Consider the following 19,963-nt stretch of genomic DNA (forward strand, 5'->3'; position numbering starts at 1 on the left):
AAGGGGTGTAAATAAATGCCTTCTGTCAATTAATTGTAAGTAATATCCTGTTTTACTTTTTAATCAATGTTTCATTTTATTAGTTAATATGTCGCTTTCCGAGCTTATCAATTAGATGGTCCCTTTCATGGTTGTCCTACTTGTCCTATTTTCAACCATTGAGTCATAATATGACCTAGGAAGTCCTAAAGGATGCGCTTATCTGACCTTCCTCATATCTTGTACTATATAGGTACATATTTCATTGAAGCACTGAAGCCATTTGCTATAATATGCTATTGACAGAGTCTTGGTTATCGATTTGCGGCTAAATCATTAACAAATCCGTAAAATCCACACTATCATTACATAGCCAATGTAATATTGTCACCGGAACGTGACTCCGTGGCAATGCAAATACTGGCTAGCCTGATAAACCTTGTCTGTTTACTCTAAATTACCTATTTGATAAACAGTTTCAGAAAAACTTATGATTCATCACCGACGATATTTTTATGACTGGTACAAACATCTATTTTCAGGTAAATACAGTTTCACTGTCAACACGCTCACTGAAGGAGAACGCATTGTAAAAGTTTACTATATTTATCTGTACTTTTTTAATAAACACAGTAACATGTATGTAAACTCCTATTCAATAGAATCTGACAATCCTGTAGACACTTCCAGCCTACTAATATAAACACCGGGCTGCTAAGGCTTTTGATGTGACTATTATTCTTTTTTGATTCCTTTTAGATGATAATTGCAAACAACAGGGACATATATAATCAAGTGTGCCCACGATAGGGTGTCTTAAATATGTAGAAAATTGACAGATTCTATTGAATTGTACTTTAAGGAGGTTGGATATAAGTTAATTTAATTTATTATTACTCTTTTTTGTAGTATTTTTCCTCACAGTCGTAATGAATAGTAGTGTCTAACTCGGGTGAACTTACCCATTTCCCCTCGAACTTCGTTCGAGCGCCAGAATATCTCGGGTGAAATGGGTCACTTTCCACCCTTGGTTATCAATCTACTATTATATTTAATGTTTATGTATAAAATAACGTCTTGGGATCACAATCCAGCGCGGATATGCAGCCAGCTTTATGGGTACTCGTCCGCAGGGATAAAATAAGACTTTGGCCAATTGTACATAATAATATATAGTTGTTACTTTTAGGATAGTTTTTACTTCAATTGTGCCATCATAATAATGCGTTTGTATAAAATAAATTCAATGGTTTTCATCAAATTATTACGAGCTTACGTATTTACTTTAAATTTACATTCCCTTTAAAAATGTGTAGGCACTCAGTAAAAAACGTTTCTAGAATAACTACTTACAGCAAAATCTAGGGCGACTGTTTCATGTTTGTGTGTCTCAGACAGCATTTTACAGAAAAAACAGCTTTTTTGTACACAACATTTTTAACAATCTGCCGCAGTGTGTGCAAGAGCTACGTCTAAATAAATTTAAAACCAAGCTGCAGATACAGTCAGAAAAACCTACTACAGTGTAAAGGATTTTCTCATTTACCCTTAAAAATTTTCTCTTAAAAAAATACATATATTAGACAAAAGAAAATAAGCGCTACTTGAGTTTCATCGGTAAAATAAATTCTAAAATAGACTTGCGTTTCAATCTGAATACAATACATTTAAAATGAACGAATAGTATTTGTATTGTGTTATGTGCATTAAAGGTAAAACCATTTTTAGACAAGGAATATTATAAATACTTACTAATATTTACCAATGAAACTCACGTAACCCATATTTTCTTTTGGATAAAATATCTATTCAATTCTAAGAACCAACTTTTCGTTATACCTATATTTAATTTAGCGTACACATATGCGATTGCTTTTAGTAATGCTATGCTCGATAACATATCAGCTCGGTGATGTAAACAGTAATTTGCTGCACCCTCAAGACCCGCCCTGAAAGAGGCATTCCCCTCGAATATCCTAATCAATGGTATAACTCGGAAAACATATATTCTCACATAGATATGTAGAAGGCTTCATGGGACAAGATTGCTTAAGTACTTAAGTATACTTACTTTCAGAAAACCTCAATGTGACACAGCTTGACAGCTAGTTTATCTGAAACTAAGAAAATATCACAATTTGACCAAATATAAGCATGTAGGTACTTTTTAACCGAGTTTGTTTTGATTCTTTCCATCAAAATTGCTTTACTGAAGAATAAAAGTTTGAAAAATCATACTAGATTGAAAAGGAGACTACAGCTTTTTCAGGAGTATCAAAAGAACATGTTTCATGATCCTATATTATATAAATAGCTATTTCTGATAAACGACGGCCTAATCGTTTATTTATTTTCGGTTTTATTATTTCAGATAATCCTTTGATAAACTAATAGTCAGGTATCAACATGTCAAAATAAAAATGTTTAACATGTTTGGTTGTTGTTAAAATTAAGTATCGACGATAATTTTATATAATTTTTACATTTCTTTTTTTTTAAGTAGCCCATATATTGTCCCACTGCTGGGCAAAAGCTACCCCTCCCGACCTCCACAACTGCCGTTCTGACGCTATGTTAGACCTGTCCTTTGCGTACGTGTCCAAATCGACCCGCCAGCTCCTTCTCGGTCCGCCTCGACGTCAAACATGCATTTACGGGTTAAGTCCTTTTAGATTAACTCTTACGTATCTGATGGCCGAACATATTATTATGGATCATTAATAATAATGACACAAGTATCTACTTATACCATATTATGTCCAGTAAATAACCAATTCATCCATTCATTCAATACACTTCCTTATGCTTCACCATACTTACCATCGTCGGGAGTAAATTAAAAGATGTTTTTTTCCGGATTTAGATCAAAAGAATGCAGGTATTTTGCAAATGGTACTTCAAAGTAATTTATTGAGATACTGTTTTCGATTAATAACAAGAGTTTCAAGTGTCTCAGAAGTTACGTCTCAAATTGCAACAAAATGCTTTATAAACATAAATAATAGTTAAGTCCAGCGTAAGTGCTGTACTTTTCGTATTATATTTTAAATCAATATAACAGTTATTCTTACAGGTAACATGAGGATGACGATATGGTATTTTATTTTGTCAGTATTGTTGTATTGTTACAAAAGCAGAACTTCCTATGGCCATATTTAAATCATAGCAACGAATCGGAAAAACTAATTAATGTCACATTTTCATTTTAAAAACTGTTGGAAAAGCGCAAAGTTCTTGATCATCAAAATTAGGATTTTTAAACCCTCTATTGTGGAGGCTCCTTCCTTGCCGAGGCTCCGGGGGATGACTTAAAATAAATTTGGCCCTGTTGCTGTAAAAAAATCCCCACAAAACTCAATAGTAACAGCTAATAATGTAGGTAGAAAGCGACAGAACTAATCAATTATGTAGACTCGTAGCTGGCAAACTCCTTGCTAAGTTTTAGTTACATAGCTATACATATCTTATGGTTAAACGAACTTACCTGAAGTGAAGTACAACCAAAATTTTGTGAGATGTTGCATCTGAGAGACTTCATTATAACTGTAGTCCGTAGTACATTTTCAGCCTTCATCGGTCACTTTGTTATTGGCCTACCAGGCGGAGAAACTATTTATAACCATTTATAACTAAAATAAAAGTGAAATAAATATATATTATTATTATTGGATGGGGGTGACGCCTATGAAGAGACCTTAGGTACTGTATTATAAAAAATGTAGATGGGCGTAGCTATGGAGATCTATCTTCTAGACGTTCCTAAATGAAGACCAGCTGGCGAATAGTCCTCCAGAGCTGCCAATCTATTGCCAGACAGGAAGCGACATAGAATGGGATATTATTATGGGGTTCGGATGTTGTGTTCGGGTGAGATAATGGACACCTACTATTTAAATCTTTCACATTTTTTTAAATTGACGGTGACTCGCCGTCCATTAAATGGGCCTCTCAAACTGTCATCCACTCAGAGAAACGAAGCGGCAACGTAATATTATTTTTCATGAAGCAGGGAGTAATGCATTTCATGACGTACAATATTCAATTCTCCAAAGTAAACCACAACACGTTTACTGATATTGAATATACAATAATGAATGATAAGGTGGTATAATAAAAATACAAAAGAGTTCAAGTTTCATAGAAGTAAAACAATTCAAAAGGTTATTCAAACATATTGTTTAAACAAGTGCATCAGTTTCTCAGTAGTAGACCAAAAACAAACTTAGTTGTGCCAGTGGGCAAAACACGAACTAACGTTGCCGCTTAGTTTATTCGGTACAAAAGCTGCTTGACAGCGATATGGTAACTCGTCAGATAAATTTGTAAATGCTACACAGACATTTCGTAACACAGCATGTAATTTTTAATCTGACACAATGTCGCAGACATTAGCACAAGTGTGTTAAAAGTAAATATTGCCATGCGCTGCAGTTTATCATCATCATCATCATCATCATCTTGGCCTATATGCGTCCCACTTGCTGGGCAAAGGCAAAACAAGAGAGGTCTCGTGATGTAGTTCACACGCATGCTCAGTACGGATGGAGAACTTCGTAGATACACCATCGATTTGCTTCGCAGATTTACTCACGATGATGTCTTCTACCGTAAAGCTCGTGGTTTTCTAACGTAACTTCGCACATGAATTATAAAAATAGCCCGCCTAACGATAAAAAAAACATTTTTAATACAAGCTTTTTTTTGCTGACTATACTTTTTGTTGACTGTACTTGCATTGTCACCCAAACTATATTTGCGTACTTAACAAATTTCAAGTCGCTGGCTGGACTACCAAGATGTCACTACTAGATTATTGTATTGTCACGCACGTATTGTCAGTTATATTGTGACTACTGGAAGTTGGTCAAATTTAACTTGCAAGATTTGTTTACAGACAGACAGACAACGATAATGGTGAAACTACATAAAAGCTTGTAGAAAGTCAAATGATTCATTTTTCAACCGTTTCAAATGAGACGAGCGATCTTTTTCGAAACTGTAAGTACCTACCTACTTCAGGATTTTTATAAAACTAATCTATTCTAATCTATGGGTCTCTATAGGATAGGAAATGAATCATTTGACAACCATATATTTTACGTGAAAAGTCAGGTAGGTAATCGAATTGCTGGAGGATATACTAACTAACCTAACCTGAAAATTGAGTGATTACAAAAATGAAACTTAAAATGTACCTACAGGGCACGAACAACCTATACATTACTCCATTGAATGAAAAAAGTACTATTGTTTACAATAAATGCTTCGAATGCGACAAATGACAATCGGCGAGGCGGGACGGTTTTTTGCTCAACCTTTGTTTTTCTTATCAGGCAGTGAATCGACAGTATAGACATTCTGATAATGTCACTTACAGTAAGCTAGTCGTATCTAGGGTTACCAATGAAAACACTAAATGTCCTGATATAAATCCTGACATCACCCTAAAATTACTGACGATTTGATTAATAATTGAAACCAAATAACAATGGCAGAAGGTAACTAGAACTTTAAACAAAAATATTGATTAAGATTTTTTTAGCTGTAATTATTCTATTTCAAATTGATTTAAAATAAGTACCTATTATTGATTTTGTTGATTGTTTATTAATCTTAATTTCTCGTTTTAATAATTAAAAACTGCACAAACTTTGTAATAAATGTATCATGCATGAAAATGTATATTTAGTTTTTTTATTTAATCAGGTTATTTCTAAAAACCCCGACACTGGCCAAGTCCCGCCGTAATCCCGGCGAAGGATCAAAAATCCTGATATGTCAGGACAAATCCTAACTTATGACAACCCTAGTCGTATCTCGATTGGCGGTGACCTCAACGGATTTGGGGGAAGTTTTATTTTCCAATAGCGTTAGTCACAGACGACATTCACACAAATAAATACATGGATGTCAATGTACAGGTAGCTCTTGAAAATTCATGAGATAAAGATAAAAATGATACGGATTGGAGGAAAACCACATGACAAATGATCTAACCGGTGACGATGGTCTGTGACCGGTGGTGGATTTTTTTTGACATTCATAAGTGCTTGTTATAGCCTAAATTGAATAAAGATATTTTGACTTTGACTTTGTCAATTCTTTGACATTAATAAATAAAACAGGATTCGCGCTGTCATCGTTCATCCATTACCTCTCCTATTTCGTTTTCTAGATTTTTTTACCGTACAACGGCAAAACCTACTAGACACTGGCAAAATTGCCCTCCGATGGACAGAGCCATATTTTTTTAAAGAAACAACAACAACAATAAATAAAGCAGATTAGAACTAAAACAAGCGTTAGCAAAACTTTCTAGCTACGTTCATCATGATGGATAATTAAAAATAGTTAAATTGTTAAAGTGTGTGCGATTTAATGAAGAACCCTTAAGCAAAATAAATATATCATAAACTGAATGAGAAGTGACCGGACATTATTAAGGCTTACGCCGCAAAAACGTTTTTCGCAACTATTTGCTTCGCTCAGATCGATTGGACACAATCACGCTAGGCTAGGAGATAATCCGCCTTTCGTGATTCATAGGACTTCAATTAAATCTTGAACACTATCAAACTATAAAACGCTTAAGTGTTATCTTTTTAATATTATAAATGTGAATAATTATTTTGTTGCGCTTTGACGTTTAAAGTAAAAGTAGTGTGAACAGCCGGGTAAAAAGTGGATACATAAGTTATGGAAACGACCGTAACTACTCAACCGATTGTGATAAGATAAGATAGTTTTTTTCACCCGGAAAGTTTTAAAGTTCCGCACGCGATAAATGATTTCTTGGTAAATGAAGTTGCGGGCAACAACTAGTGGTAAATAAATAGAAGTAGAGTATGTGTAGCATGAGAATGAAAGAAAAAAAACATTTGTGCGTGACAGAAGGTGGAGAAAGAAAAAAAAATACATGGGTCATGCGAAACAGTGTGCAGGTATATCGTCGCATTTGTAAACAAGACTTGCTTTTACATAAATTTTCAAGTGTTACCAATCCCCTACAGATTTATTTATGTATAGACCCTATTTAAACTACAATGTTTTTTTTATTTAAGCGGAATTTGATTCTGACGCATATTCTCCTGAACTACCAGGAAAAACTCATTTTCACTCCCACACGTTATAGGTAATAAAAATGCATACTTTTGATGAATGACAGACGGATACACATCGGGATCTAAATCAGTAATTGTGTTTACAATCGGAGGTATCAAGTGCGACGACGTGTGGAATTCCTGAGCTGATGCCAATCACGCATCATTAACTGGAAACGTCGATCAATGGCCGTTTTTGCTACTATTTCTACGCTGCGTAATGCCTCAATTTGAGACATGTTTCGTCATCTTTTACTGTACCAAATCTAATAACAATTTTATGCACGCATGCGCATTATTGTATGTCTGGTTAACTATAATATCTAACCAAAAGAATGTTTCACAAATTTTTATTTAACCAAATGCATTTTAAATATTCTGAAATGTTTCAGGATTTTTTTTAATCTAACCTAAACATGTAGTTCTAGTACATAATAGTCTTGTAATAAATCCTGAATAGCTCGTAGTTTTCGAATAAAATGCTTTTGCCCAAATGAAACATTTGTGAAACGAATCTTTATACGTAGAAAAATGTTTTTTGGCAAAATGAAAGGATACCTACCACTATACCTACCTATTATACTTCATTGATTACCTATGTAATATATGATTAAATTTCAGGCTATGTTGAATTAATTCGTTTGTGTCAAGATGTATTCTTAAACTTAATTTTATTAATATGAGGTATCCAAAAATTTCCCATGCTTGCTCTGCCCATACATATGCGGCCCAAAAGTTTATACAAATTAAAAAAGTGAATTAAACGAATGAATAAAATGATTTTCAAATTTTTTGTAGTAGGTATGAATTTTTACAGTACTTTGAAGTTACTTTGGAGCTTCTTTTTACTAATTAATCGTGTCTTCCGTCTCTCAATTCGCCAGAACGATGAAAAATAATATTATTATAATTTCGTTCACACACTTTATATCAACTTTGCTTGCTCAAAATATTCGAAGACTAGCACAAAAGTTGAAATTTAACACGAATCTGGACTTTAAAGATTTGTTATCTAAAACCCGAGTAGCAAGTTAATCAATAGTTTTTAGTCTTATATACTACAATTGGTCAATTACTGTGTACCTATGTATTTAACTGTGTACTATGAAATTTAAATAATTTTGCATGCCTTTAAAGTACTGAACTCTCACTGAATCCGACTAGCACTTACTGTTTATTTCATGAATATGTCTGTGCCTTCGTAGGATTTGATATATTGAATTAAGTAACGTGTTACTTTCTTTTTTTCAGTTCATCGGAATCCAAGGCACCGTCACAGCCAATTGAACGCAGAAGGTTCCACTCGCCACTCTTCTACCACGAGTAAAACACTTCCAGACCAGAGCTGCAGTCGTGAATAGACATGGTCACTGTTAGAACCTTGCTGAATGGGTGTTTTGGTTTAGTAACGTGAACATTAAAACGGTAAGGGAATTAGCTTCACAATATTATTTTGTTGATGCATTCGCTTATTCGTTTCCCGCGTTCGCGTATTTCCTAATTCGCGGGAGCTCGCGGTTTATCGTTTGACAGAAGTTATCGATGGCTGCGTCTAGTGACTTCTAGTGCATTAAGATATAGCCTCCGGCCTACGAAGCATATCTATTTAGGTACTTCAAATAATAAGATGCAGGAAAATATGCAGCTCAAGTCATCTTTTCATTGTTGTTTAGCTAGTTTTATATCGTAGTTTCGTTCCCGCGGAAGAATAAATACATACTTACTTCGCTAGCTCTCTGGTCCGTGGAAATTTCATAAAAATCTCTTCACGCTTCTCTCAAGGTATATGTGAGCCAAATTTTAAGTCTGTAGTTTCAGTGGTTTGGGCTGTCAGTTAACCAGCCAGGCCGTTAAGTACGTTACTCTATTATAATAGTAAGTAGTAGAAGGAAGGTGTGGTGGCCTAGTGGTTTGACCTATGGCGTCTCAAGTCGAGAATCGTGGGTTCAAGCCCCGGTAAAATTCATGTGCGAAATTATATGTGAAATTTACCACGAGCTTTACGCCACGAGGATATCTGCACAAACCAACGATGCAATTCAATGGTGTGTGTGTGAAGTTCCCAATCTGCATTAGGCCCGCGTGGGAACTACGGCCCAATCCCTCTTATCCTGAGAGGAGGCCTGTGCCTAGCAGTGGGACGTATATAGGCTAGGATGATGATAATGATGATGATTTAGGTGGCAAAACGGCGTGACCCCGTTGCGTCACCGTCTCTGACGTTGCATTCGTCAGCGGCATGCCCCTGAACCAGGCACATATCTACGTACAGAGATCGAATATTCCATAACATTATAAGCTCAGTTTCGTAGATGTATACCCAATAGTACACCGCGATAGATGAGTGGTACTCAAATTAATTAGAATGTTGCCGGCATAAGGTCAAACTTTTTAGCAGTTATTTTGTCAAACGGCCAGGGCTCTAATTTGCTCCATGCAACAACCACAGTATTATAGAGCCGCTTATGGGAACTGTCGATTGTAAATTCTTAGAACGATAACACCGTGGCTCCATAGTTGATAGGAAAATTACTAACTTATTGATGTTTTGATGCTTATTGACTAATGGATTCGGTTTACTGTTAAAATTTGCCATGTATCATCGAGTAAACGCAGTAATTTCGCAACGAGCTATGGAGAGAGAGCTACTTGGAGTTTCTTTACGCGATAGAATCTGGAATACGGAAATTCGTCAAAGAACTAAAGTCATACACACACATACACACATAGCTGACATAGCTGTTAAATATGCCAGTTGCAGTGGCAATGGGCGGGCCACGTCGCTCGAAGAACAGATAACCATTGGGGGAGAAAAGTTTTCGAGTGGCGATGGCGACCGCGAACCGGAAGACGAAGCGTTGGCAGGCCTACCACTAGGTGGACTGACAGGAGTTAGTTCTTTGTGTAAGCACGGAATTGCGACTTCGACACTTGTAGGTAATTTGGAGCATAGTGACACATTAATGCGCAGTTTAATGTAATTTAATGATTTGTACGATTTGTAATTTTGCATGCTGATTATGTATGGACCTGCGTGTTCTGAGCAAATAGACATTTCTTTTTTTCACTTAAGGTAGCTGGAAAGTGAAGAGGGATATTTTTGAGCAACTTGTCTTGCTTTCTTTTAATTGTACAAAAATTAGGTAAACCTTCATAAAAGTAAAAAAAAAGCTTGTAAAAAAATAGGGCCATTTCCAGTCATGTTCTTGATGTGACACACTATATCTACTTACAAGCAGGAAGAGTGGGAGTCCAGTTATACTTATTTTCTCGTCAGTACTTATATTTACGGGGTTTAGCGGGTAGTCAGAGTAAGTTCTAAGTACACTTTATAGACTAATTACGATACAAAGCCAAACATTCGTTTAATAATAATAAATTATAATATTTATTCGTCTTTAATAAAAATAAAAGCGTTAAAAATAAAAGTATAATAGTATTTGTTTTAGTTTTATGTTGTATTTAGTAACTTTGGTTTCAATAAAAATAAAACAGCGAAGTACCTAGGCAGATATATATATGATATTTGAAATATCACATATCTTACTCTTGCAAGTAAATTGTTCCAGACTTAGCTATTTTTTCAGTTCAGATACCACCATCCTCCCACAGAAAACAATGTTCCCCTATTTCCATAATGAAAGTAAATAATGTCGGAATACGTGTAATAGCGTTAAGTGGTTGATTGTGTATATCTGGTCTCGTTAACACCGCGATTAGATAACGCGGGCAGATCACACGAAAACATTCGCCATTTTGTTGTTTCAGATGCCTCTGCCGCATCGGGATACCGTCGTGTTGGCTGCTACCATAGCCCTCGTAGCGTGGGGCAATGTAGTTTTGGGAAAACCCAAGAAATCACCACTATGCCCAATAGGTTTTGACTTAGCTTACTCAAAACATAAAGAACCGTATTGCTTACGGCTCAAAGGACCTGAAGCCTTTGAGGATTCATTTGAGGACTGCGCGGGCAATCTCTACACATCCCAATTGTACTACAGTCTCAACCTCACCAGGTCAAACGTCGATCTTTGGTCGGGCCACAAATCCTTGTACCCCGGCGGGCCTTTTATAGATTGGTCCTTCACAGATACCACTGGATCTGTCTTAACATCGACGTATGATGTTAAATTTAATCCTGCGTTAGGTTTAGATGAAGAACTTTGCGTAATAATAAGCCCTGTGAGCAACTTTACTGCCGCGAGATGCAATGAGAGGCATTATCGTTATTGTATTGTGCACCCTTACCCTGACGCTGGCGATATGACGAGTGACGGCTGCGGGGAGCTGACTGACTACTACAGGTTTTGGAGTCCAAAGCCGACCTGTTTAACTCCCGTGACGGGTATAGGGGGTGGAGGGGTCAGAGCTAATTGGAGGCAGGGTCAGGACTTGTGCCTCAAAAGAGGAGGGGCGCTGCTGCAACGAGGATGGAGATACGCTAACAATCCATTGCTGCACGTAGTGGATACTAATTGGACTAGTCCTTTGGGCATCGAAATGATATCGGGAGATAATTTGAGATGGGTTAACGATGAAGACGGTAGTAATTTAGTAAGTATTGCTATCAACTAGCTTACCCGCGCCTTCGCTCGCTTAGATCTGGCGTTTTAATTGAAATTTAGTTTTTTTTTATTCCGTGGCAATTTTCAACGATTACATTTTGTTTTTTTCTTAACTTTGGGCAAAAAATCAAATGCCTAATTTAATGTCACTAAATATAGTGGTTGAGATTTCGGGATATAAAAATTAGGTTGTCTGGGGACATGCTAGGTAGCCAAAATTTGGCTCTTGTGGGCTTCCTTATTTCTTGGCCGTTGTTTTCTAACTCAAACTCAAAAAAGAGAGTTTGTAATAGTACCGATGACTTCTACAATATTTTCAACGACACCAGTAGTATGGAAGCCCACAAAAGGTCACATCTTAGCTAAAATTACTCGTTTTATTACATCCTCGTCCTACGATTGGCTGTTTATGAGATTTTACTACATTTTATAAACAAATTACTTCATTCGAGACTTGACACGTTTTTATAGCGTGTTTTTGTTGGAGTGTGTTCTTCCATACACCCAGCTATTTGTATCCTAAGCTTTATCCAAACACAAAGTTTTAGTTGCACACAAATTTTACCGTGAAAGAATAACAAACACAAACACGCACTCACGGATGCATGCACGCACGACGTACAACTTTACGAATTTATAATATTAGCAGGATGAACGTACTGGCATATGAACAATTCGAATCATGACTCAGGGTGGAACCTTTGTGCTACTAATGTCATGTTGACATCTCATACTTTTCTCAAGGAAATCATAGTGAAATTGATTAATTGGTTCCACCGTGGTTCCACCTTCGGTCATGATTCAATTTGTTCGACTGTACATACATGAAGTAAGAAATAATTAAGATGCTCCTTACTTTTTAGGTACCAGAATCTGAATGGAATTTCAAAGATGAGGACTTCTCTCTGAACACATCGCTGGTGGCCCTCCGCGATGGTACCTGGCACCTCGTGAACGGTTCTTACGTATTCAGAGATGTCATCTGCGAACGTTCCATACATTTAAACAATGTTAGTTTGAACGTCACTGTTGTCGAGTAAGTTGCTGTTGTTGTAGCGTAAACTAGTTATTTCATACAAATATGAGATATAAGGTATTATGACAGATTATTTTGATAGTTACAGCACTTGCGTTAATAACAAATTCATGTATGACGACATGTTGAAGAGATCGATCACAACCCACGCTGCTTATCTCTATGTTGTTTTCTCGTATATTAGTTATACAGTTTATGCGACTTTCCCACAGATTCGTTTCTAAGGATGAAGTTATAATGGATTTAACATAACATTTAACATAACATTTAGATTTAAAAATCCTTTTTTTTTCAGAAATAAAATCGTTTTATCTGTAAACGACAGTGTTGACGAATCCGATATTTATTGTTTCACCGATTCCATCGTATACTACCCTTCCGTCATCAAAAAGATGCGTCAAGACGATAACACATACATTCTTAAGACGATTGCTGACGGCCATTACTGGTGCATCCACATCGACTCCCGAAACTTTCGCGTATCAGAATCAAACAAAGCCTTGCTCGTACGAGAAGACAACGTCGAAAACCTGTACGCCATCAAAATCAGACTGAAAAGGAAATACAGATTTGAAAACCTCGACAAAATTTATCGCGTTTGGGAGAAAAAATTAAAAGAATACATTTACTACAGAACAAAATATGTCGAGAGATTCGGTGAGGTCCCTGTAGACGAGCCGAATATGGCTGAGGAGACTCTACAGAAGTTCAAAGATTCAACAGAAGGGTCCGGTTGGAAGGACAACGAAGTGATTTACCTGATTAAGATAAAGAGGCTGTTCTTGGACGGAAAGACGGCACTGCTCCACGTCCAAATGAACCCGAAGATGAGAGCGGTACCTCCAGGATTTTGGGAGGATTTGGAGATCATTTATATGAAGCCGGCATATTTCTGCAATAGGAATGATGATTTAGTTCCATTTTCGAGACGCGTTCCTTTAGGTAAGTCAATGTTTTTTAAGTACATAGTTGTTTGTAGTAGTGGAGACAAGTAGGTATTGTTGTGTGCATTACTAGGAAAGTATCCAGCTTACTATAAGCAGTTTAATAGTCAAACACTGCCTGAATTTATCCTCTGATTGGTCTTTGCTAACTTTATCCATAACACGAACGTATACTATTGGGCGTGGTGGCTTACTGGTTTAACCTATGACCTCTCAAGCAGAGGATCGTGATTCAAACCCGGGCTTGACCCTCTGAGTTTTCTAAATTCATGTACGAAATTACCTTTGTAACTTGCCACGAGCTTTACGGTGAAGAAAAACAACACAAACCTGCGAAGCAATTCAATGATGTGTGAGAAGTTCCCGCACTGGGGCCGCGTGGCAACAACAGCCCAAGCCCTCTCATTCTAAGTAGAGGCCTGCGATTATGATGATGATGAAACTTTCGGCATCATTCAAATAATTGAATAGCACACAAAATAAGTGCTATAATAATGATAAAGCTTTTAATCATCTTTTACTGCGACAGTGTAGAGATACAAAGAGTCCTTTATAGTGCACATTGCTCCCAGTAATTGTACCAAATTACCTCATTTGTTTCCGAGTACCAAGTTCAGAGCATCAGGGGTCAAAAGGCGACAGAGCGAAATTATGGTTCGTAATATAAGCTGTTAAGGAGTAGTGTTACGATTGTAAAATAATAACATCTGATACAAGAAAATCACCAACAGTAGCAGTATTACCGGTTATTACCATTTTTGTATCGCAATTAATCTAAATAGTAGCGTGAATTTTTGATACTACCTCAAACTGTAACCAGACGAAGATTTAAGTGCTGTGAAGCAATATCAAAACAAATTGTTAATTTAGAATTAACTACCAGAGCGTAATTATTTTTTGAAATATTTTCGAGCAGCAATGTAATGCGTACAATACTTTACGAGAGAGAACGTTCTGTGACAGCTGTCACGTCAACAAGTGCGACGTTTTGAATAAAAACAAAGTAGTATCGCGTAGTGATACATTGTGTGCTAATTAATTTTGTAAGGAAAATAATAAGTCATTTTTTTTATAAATATAATAAAATGTGATTATTAGGGCCTTCACTAACTGCCCTTAAAGTTTGAGGTACTATCAAAAATACACGCTGTATAAGTCACTTTAACCAAAAAAGGTTAAAAATGGGTTAATTTTTATCCCACAAGTTTTCTCAAGTTTTATTTTATACATTTTCTCGGTGCGCAAGTTTGACTCGCACTTGGCCGTTTTTTTTAAATCCAGAACACCAAAGCTTTTGGTCTCATGATAAACATTTCATGTTTCAAATACGGTATAATCACAGCAATCATTCTTTGATTTACAAAATTATGACATAATTACGTACTTAGATCGAGTCTATCTTGTACTAGTTAATTGCGGGTCAGGAGTAATTCTTCATCTTAAGAGGCTTAATCGTTCCATTTTGTGTTTAGTCGGCAATTAAATGCCCTACGGTTCTTGAAATTGTCGCTTACTTATGCAGCGGTGCAAATGTCGAGCGCAGCGAAGAATAAAGACTATTTATTTTGAAATTAACATTTGGATTGTTTTTTTTTTATAGAAAACTTTGGATTTATAATACCGGCCAGTAAAAATTTACTTTACAGCATTAGGAACTATCTAATAATAATAATAATATCAAAAAATTGAACCGACTACAAAAAACCATGAAAATAGTTTTCTACCAGTCTGAAGTCGGTTGGTGCCTCAGCACGAGCCAGCAGGAGTGGACTAATAATCATCTACCTCATCTACGCACCTATCTATTGGGCTTCAATCACTCCTGCTGGCTCGTGCTGAGGCACCGACCTACTTCAGACTGGTAGAAAATTATTTTCATGTGTTCTGTAGTCGGTTCAATTTTTTTTATAAAAAAAATTTTATTCACGCTTTTTAGTGTAAATTGTCTAAGATACAATAGTTTAATATCAACTGCTCTTCACCTTTTACGAAAGATTGCTTTTTTCGATGCAGAGACGTTCATTATTGAGGAGTCCTGCTGCTTCACCACCCGTTTTACCATATGCATTACGAGGAGCATAAATTGCTTAGCAACTGTGTTAAAGTAATTTAAATCCGACCCGTGAAATATTTGTTATTGAGTAGTAACTCCGATGGTCAACTTTGGTCTTCATTATCAGTTCCACTTCACTAAATGATGATTTTCAAGAGCAAATGCAGGAGTTTACTACTAAATATATCCAATTTATTATAGGTGTCCCTACAAAATTTGAAGAGTTCTCTCGATTTCCTTAAGATCCAATCATCAGATCCTGATTTGGTGCTTATGGGACCTAATCGAAGACATTCCTAAACGAACGCAAAATATTTTTTTCAAATCGGTTCATAAATGACGGGGTTCTGACGTAACAAACATAAAAAAACAATAGAACCGAATAGATAACCTCCTCCTTTTTTGAAGTCGGTTAAAAAGAGTTAAATTCAGAGAATCTTAAATTGGATTAAAGATTCAAAAGGAACTGTTATTGCTTATTCAATGCTTTCGCTGCTGGGAATAAGCAGGATGCGTCTTCACAACTTTCATTAACAGCCTGTGGACACACATTTGCGTTAACGGGCGCAATGAATACGTTAATGATAAGTATTGACTATAGATACGGAGGTAGTAAATAGCAATTCACTTCCGAACCGCTTCGAAGTACCTCCTTCACCACACTTGTACACAAGTTGCTGTCGCCAATGTCAGTTTGACTCATTGGTCTGTCATTATAATCCAATTCTATTCATTGCACAAACGAATTAAAAGTCCTTCGACCGTCTGACATGCAAGGCGGGAGGGGCTTATCATGAAACTAATAATTATCATAGGTCAAGAACAAAATAGAGCCTTACTCGTAAAATATTCCGTTAAGTTCTACTAGAGTAAGGTGATGAAATGTGATTCTATGGTGTCAAAATAGGCATAAGGATGTGCATATAATTATATGGCGAATACCGCAAAAAACAGGGGAAAAGAAGGATCTATGAATGGAGTGCTAGACAGGTATTAGTGAATAGGGATTTTAGTTCAGACTTACCTACTTGAATTATGAACAAAAAAATTTTAACAAAAATGTAGAACTGACTCCAAAAAAATAAAAAAAATTGGAACCGACTACAAAACCCTTGAAAATATTTTTCTAGGTACCTACTAGCTCGAAGTCGGTGCCTTAGCACGAGTCAGCAGGAGTGGAACAATAGTCGTCTACCTCACCTACATACTATGGGTTTCAATCCCCCCTGCTGAGTCGTTCTGAGTCACCGACTTCGAGCTAGTAGGTACCTAGAAAAATATTTACAAGGGTTTTGTAGTCGGTTCCATTTTTTGTTATTTTTTTTGGAGTTTGTTTTACTTTTTTGTATTTTTTTTTCTTTATTTCTCACTTTTTAGTGATTTGTAGCCAAAGAACATCTCACAACGATCCCATTAAGCCCAAACATGACTTAGTTACGTTGTTTTATAACATAGTTCCGTTGGCTACCTTCTGGATTCAGCAACAGATTAGTTCGAAAGAATCATTGACTTAAAGCTTCTTCTTAGTCGCTTATCTAGGTATATCTACGAATAATAATTATTATTCTTAGAAGTATATTAATCATGATCGTTTTTAGACGAGCGAGCATTACTTACCTTTGACGAGTTCCATTGGTCATCTACGTCTTCTTCATCATGTCCATGTTACCAAATGATACTTTCTGAATGTAAATGCTCAACTTAATGCTAAAAATGCCAAAATCGCCATAGGTGTGCCTATAAAATTTGAGGTTTGCCCTCGATTTCCATAGGATCCCATGATCAGACCTTGACTTGGTGACAATGGGACTACCTCAAAAGAATACTCTTTTGAATAAAAAAATAATTTTGAAAATCGGTCCACAATTGACTGAGTAATCGGTGAACATACATAAAAAATACAAACATTAGAACATATAAACTCCTTCTTTTTGAAATCGGTTAAAAACACGGTACCATCTAGACAAATACAAAATGGACTTCACAATTTACCTTGTCTTGAATAAATTACATACCTATATTGTGTTATTGTTTTCGCCATTTGACCCTTTAAAGGTAATCTTATGTAGGTCAGGTCAGGTGGTGACCTGAGAAGACTGAAGACTGGTGAGTCTTCCAGTAATAAATTTCTACGTTCTTCGTGAGCAATGCCTTAATATAACCGATGTCAAATTTTATTCAGCTTTCTGCTAGTAAGAATCTGCTGTGCTCATACAGACGAACATGGTTACTAGGATATAGACAGCTCATTAAAGGCTCTACACACTACACAGTATTATGCCATGACTTTAATAGGAACGTTTCAGGAACGGAATGTCAATCGCATACACGCGACGGCGCCGGTTGGTTAGGAAACGTGCTAGTGGCATAGTCTCATACTTTTCGATAAAGCCGCTTATCCACTAGAGGCAGCCTCGAGCCGAGCGGCTGCCTCGCTCCGAGGCCGCGCAAGTGGAGACGCTGCCAAAGGCACGGCTCAGACTGAGGCTCCTTTGAGCACGGCCAAAAAACCGACAAAATATGGCTCGGCTCGCGGTGCTCGGCCTGAGGCTGCTCTAATGGATACGCGGCTTAAGAAGAATATATTTTTGCATGACACGTTCCTATTACGGTCATGATATGATACGGTGTAATGGGTAGAGACCTTAAAGGTAATCAGGGTCTACATCCCTTAATAAAAATGACATGCCAATAAGATCTCATGCTAAAAAGCCGTGGTGGTCTAGTGGTTTGATTTATCGCCTCTCAAGCAGAGGTTTGGTGGGTTCAAACCCCGGCCCGCAACTCTTGAGTTTTTCATTCATGCGCAAAATTACATTTGAAATTTACCACGAGCTTTACGGTGACGGAAATCATCGTGAGGAAACCTGCACACACCTCTGACTTAATTCAATGGATTCAACGCACTGGGTCCGCGTGGGAACTACGGCCCAAGCCCTCTGATTCTGAGAGGAGGCTTGTGCCCAGCAGTGGGACGTAAATAGGCTGCGATGATGATAAATAAGATCTGTAAAGGTTTCATTTTTGTCATTTTAACAACGACTACCAAAAATATTCTTAGCCCATTCTTGAACGTTCTGAACGCCACTTTCCAGGGCACTCCGTGGTAACAGCGGGCTGCCGCAACTACACCTGCGTGGGCGACTTCAACCAAGGCGTACAGTTCGTCACCACCTCCGCCGCAGACTGCGAGCTCCTCCCCTCCACCGCTGTCACCACCTCAGTCCGAGTGTCGCCTGACGTGTACCTGCCAATGCCGACGCTAATACCAGATATTGTGGTAAGTAACAAGCGAAAAATAACTTACACCATCAAAACATAAATGTGAAATGAGAGCCAAGTTCAATATTAACAATATTTGTCGTTGTTGGCTTCACCGACAAAAGAATTGAGATTTATGTAGGCGCCAAGTTATTTTGTGTGTATTTTGTTCAAGACTTCACTTGGTTAGTTTTTAAAATATGGTGTCGTCATTTCTAAAGACTTGACTGAGCTCGAACATACCTCTTTCCTAAAATATATTACTCATAGGTTTTGAGGAAGTAAAATATTTGGTGTTTTTATTTTTATTAGCTTTTTTTATTACGTTTTTAATTTACATTTACTTGCATGTTGCATAATGCATCCTTGAGCAGGCATTCCATTTTAATGAATAAGTATAATATATTGGTGGAAAACTTACACAATCATTTAATGGAGGAAACTGGATTTCAAAGTGGTAGCCTTATTATCATTATCTCCAATATTCTATACTTACCATTAACCGCTACCATTCATCAAGCACTAACATCAATCAACTAATTGTAGCCCGGCGAGGAGTTAAAAACCAAAACCGACGAAAGTGTCGAGTCTGACGTTACAATGGTTACGCGTAGTTGTTCCAACGAGACTACTGAAGTAGTCACTGATATGCCTGAAGTGACTACGGTTAATAGTTCTTGGGAGGTGACTACGGTGAACAACGAAGTACCCGTGATTACCTGGCGACCGATACCTCCGCCGATTACTACACCGCCTATCGAGCCGCCTACCGAGCCGCCTACCGATTTACCCACTGAACCTCCGACTACAACTACTGAGAGACCTAGACCGCCGGTAAGTGTATGAGAAAACAAACAGCACTACATACAGTAGGTTAAATGGTTGAATTTGGAATTTAGAATTAGACAGGCAAATTAACTTCATCTTCCATGAACTCTCCATATTTTTTGAAAAGGGACTGCATGGAAAAGCCATAATCACACGTTCATCTTCTTGTTATTTTGCATTTGCACGCTAATTAAAAC

The 19,963-nt window shown here is 37.0% G+C and overlaps 1 protein-coding gene across 1 annotated transcript in view; it reads left to right on the forward strand.

Moving 5' to 3' along the window:
* The window catches only part of LOC141428402 (uncharacterized), a 38,355-nt gene extending 18,494 nt beyond the window's left edge, over nucleotides 1–19,861 (forward strand). Inside the window, exons 2-7 of the mRNA XM_074088392.1 lie at nucleotides 8,331–8,504; nucleotides 10,848–11,633; nucleotides 12,508–12,680; nucleotides 12,976–13,622; nucleotides 18,773–18,957; nucleotides 19,485–19,861. Of these exons, the coding sequence (XP_073944493.1) occupies nucleotides 10,848–11,633; nucleotides 12,508–12,680; nucleotides 12,976–13,622; nucleotides 18,773–18,957; nucleotides 19,485–19,784 (2,091 nt within the window). The 5' untranslated portion in view covers nucleotides 8,331–8,504 and the 3' untranslated portion in view covers nucleotides 19,785–19,861. The remainder of the gene's footprint in view (nucleotides 1–8,330; nucleotides 8,505–10,847; nucleotides 11,634–12,507; nucleotides 12,681–12,975; nucleotides 13,623–18,772; nucleotides 18,958–19,484) is intronic.
* The last annotated feature ends 102 nt before the right edge of the window (nucleotides 19,862–19,963 follow it).

This window comes from Choristoneura fumiferana, chromosome 5 (assembly GCF_025370935.1).
Source record: "Choristoneura fumiferana chromosome 5, NRCan_CFum_1, whole genome shotgun sequence".
Taxonomy (NCBI): Eukaryota; Metazoa; Arthropoda; class Insecta; order Lepidoptera; family Tortricidae; genus Choristoneura; species Choristoneura fumiferana.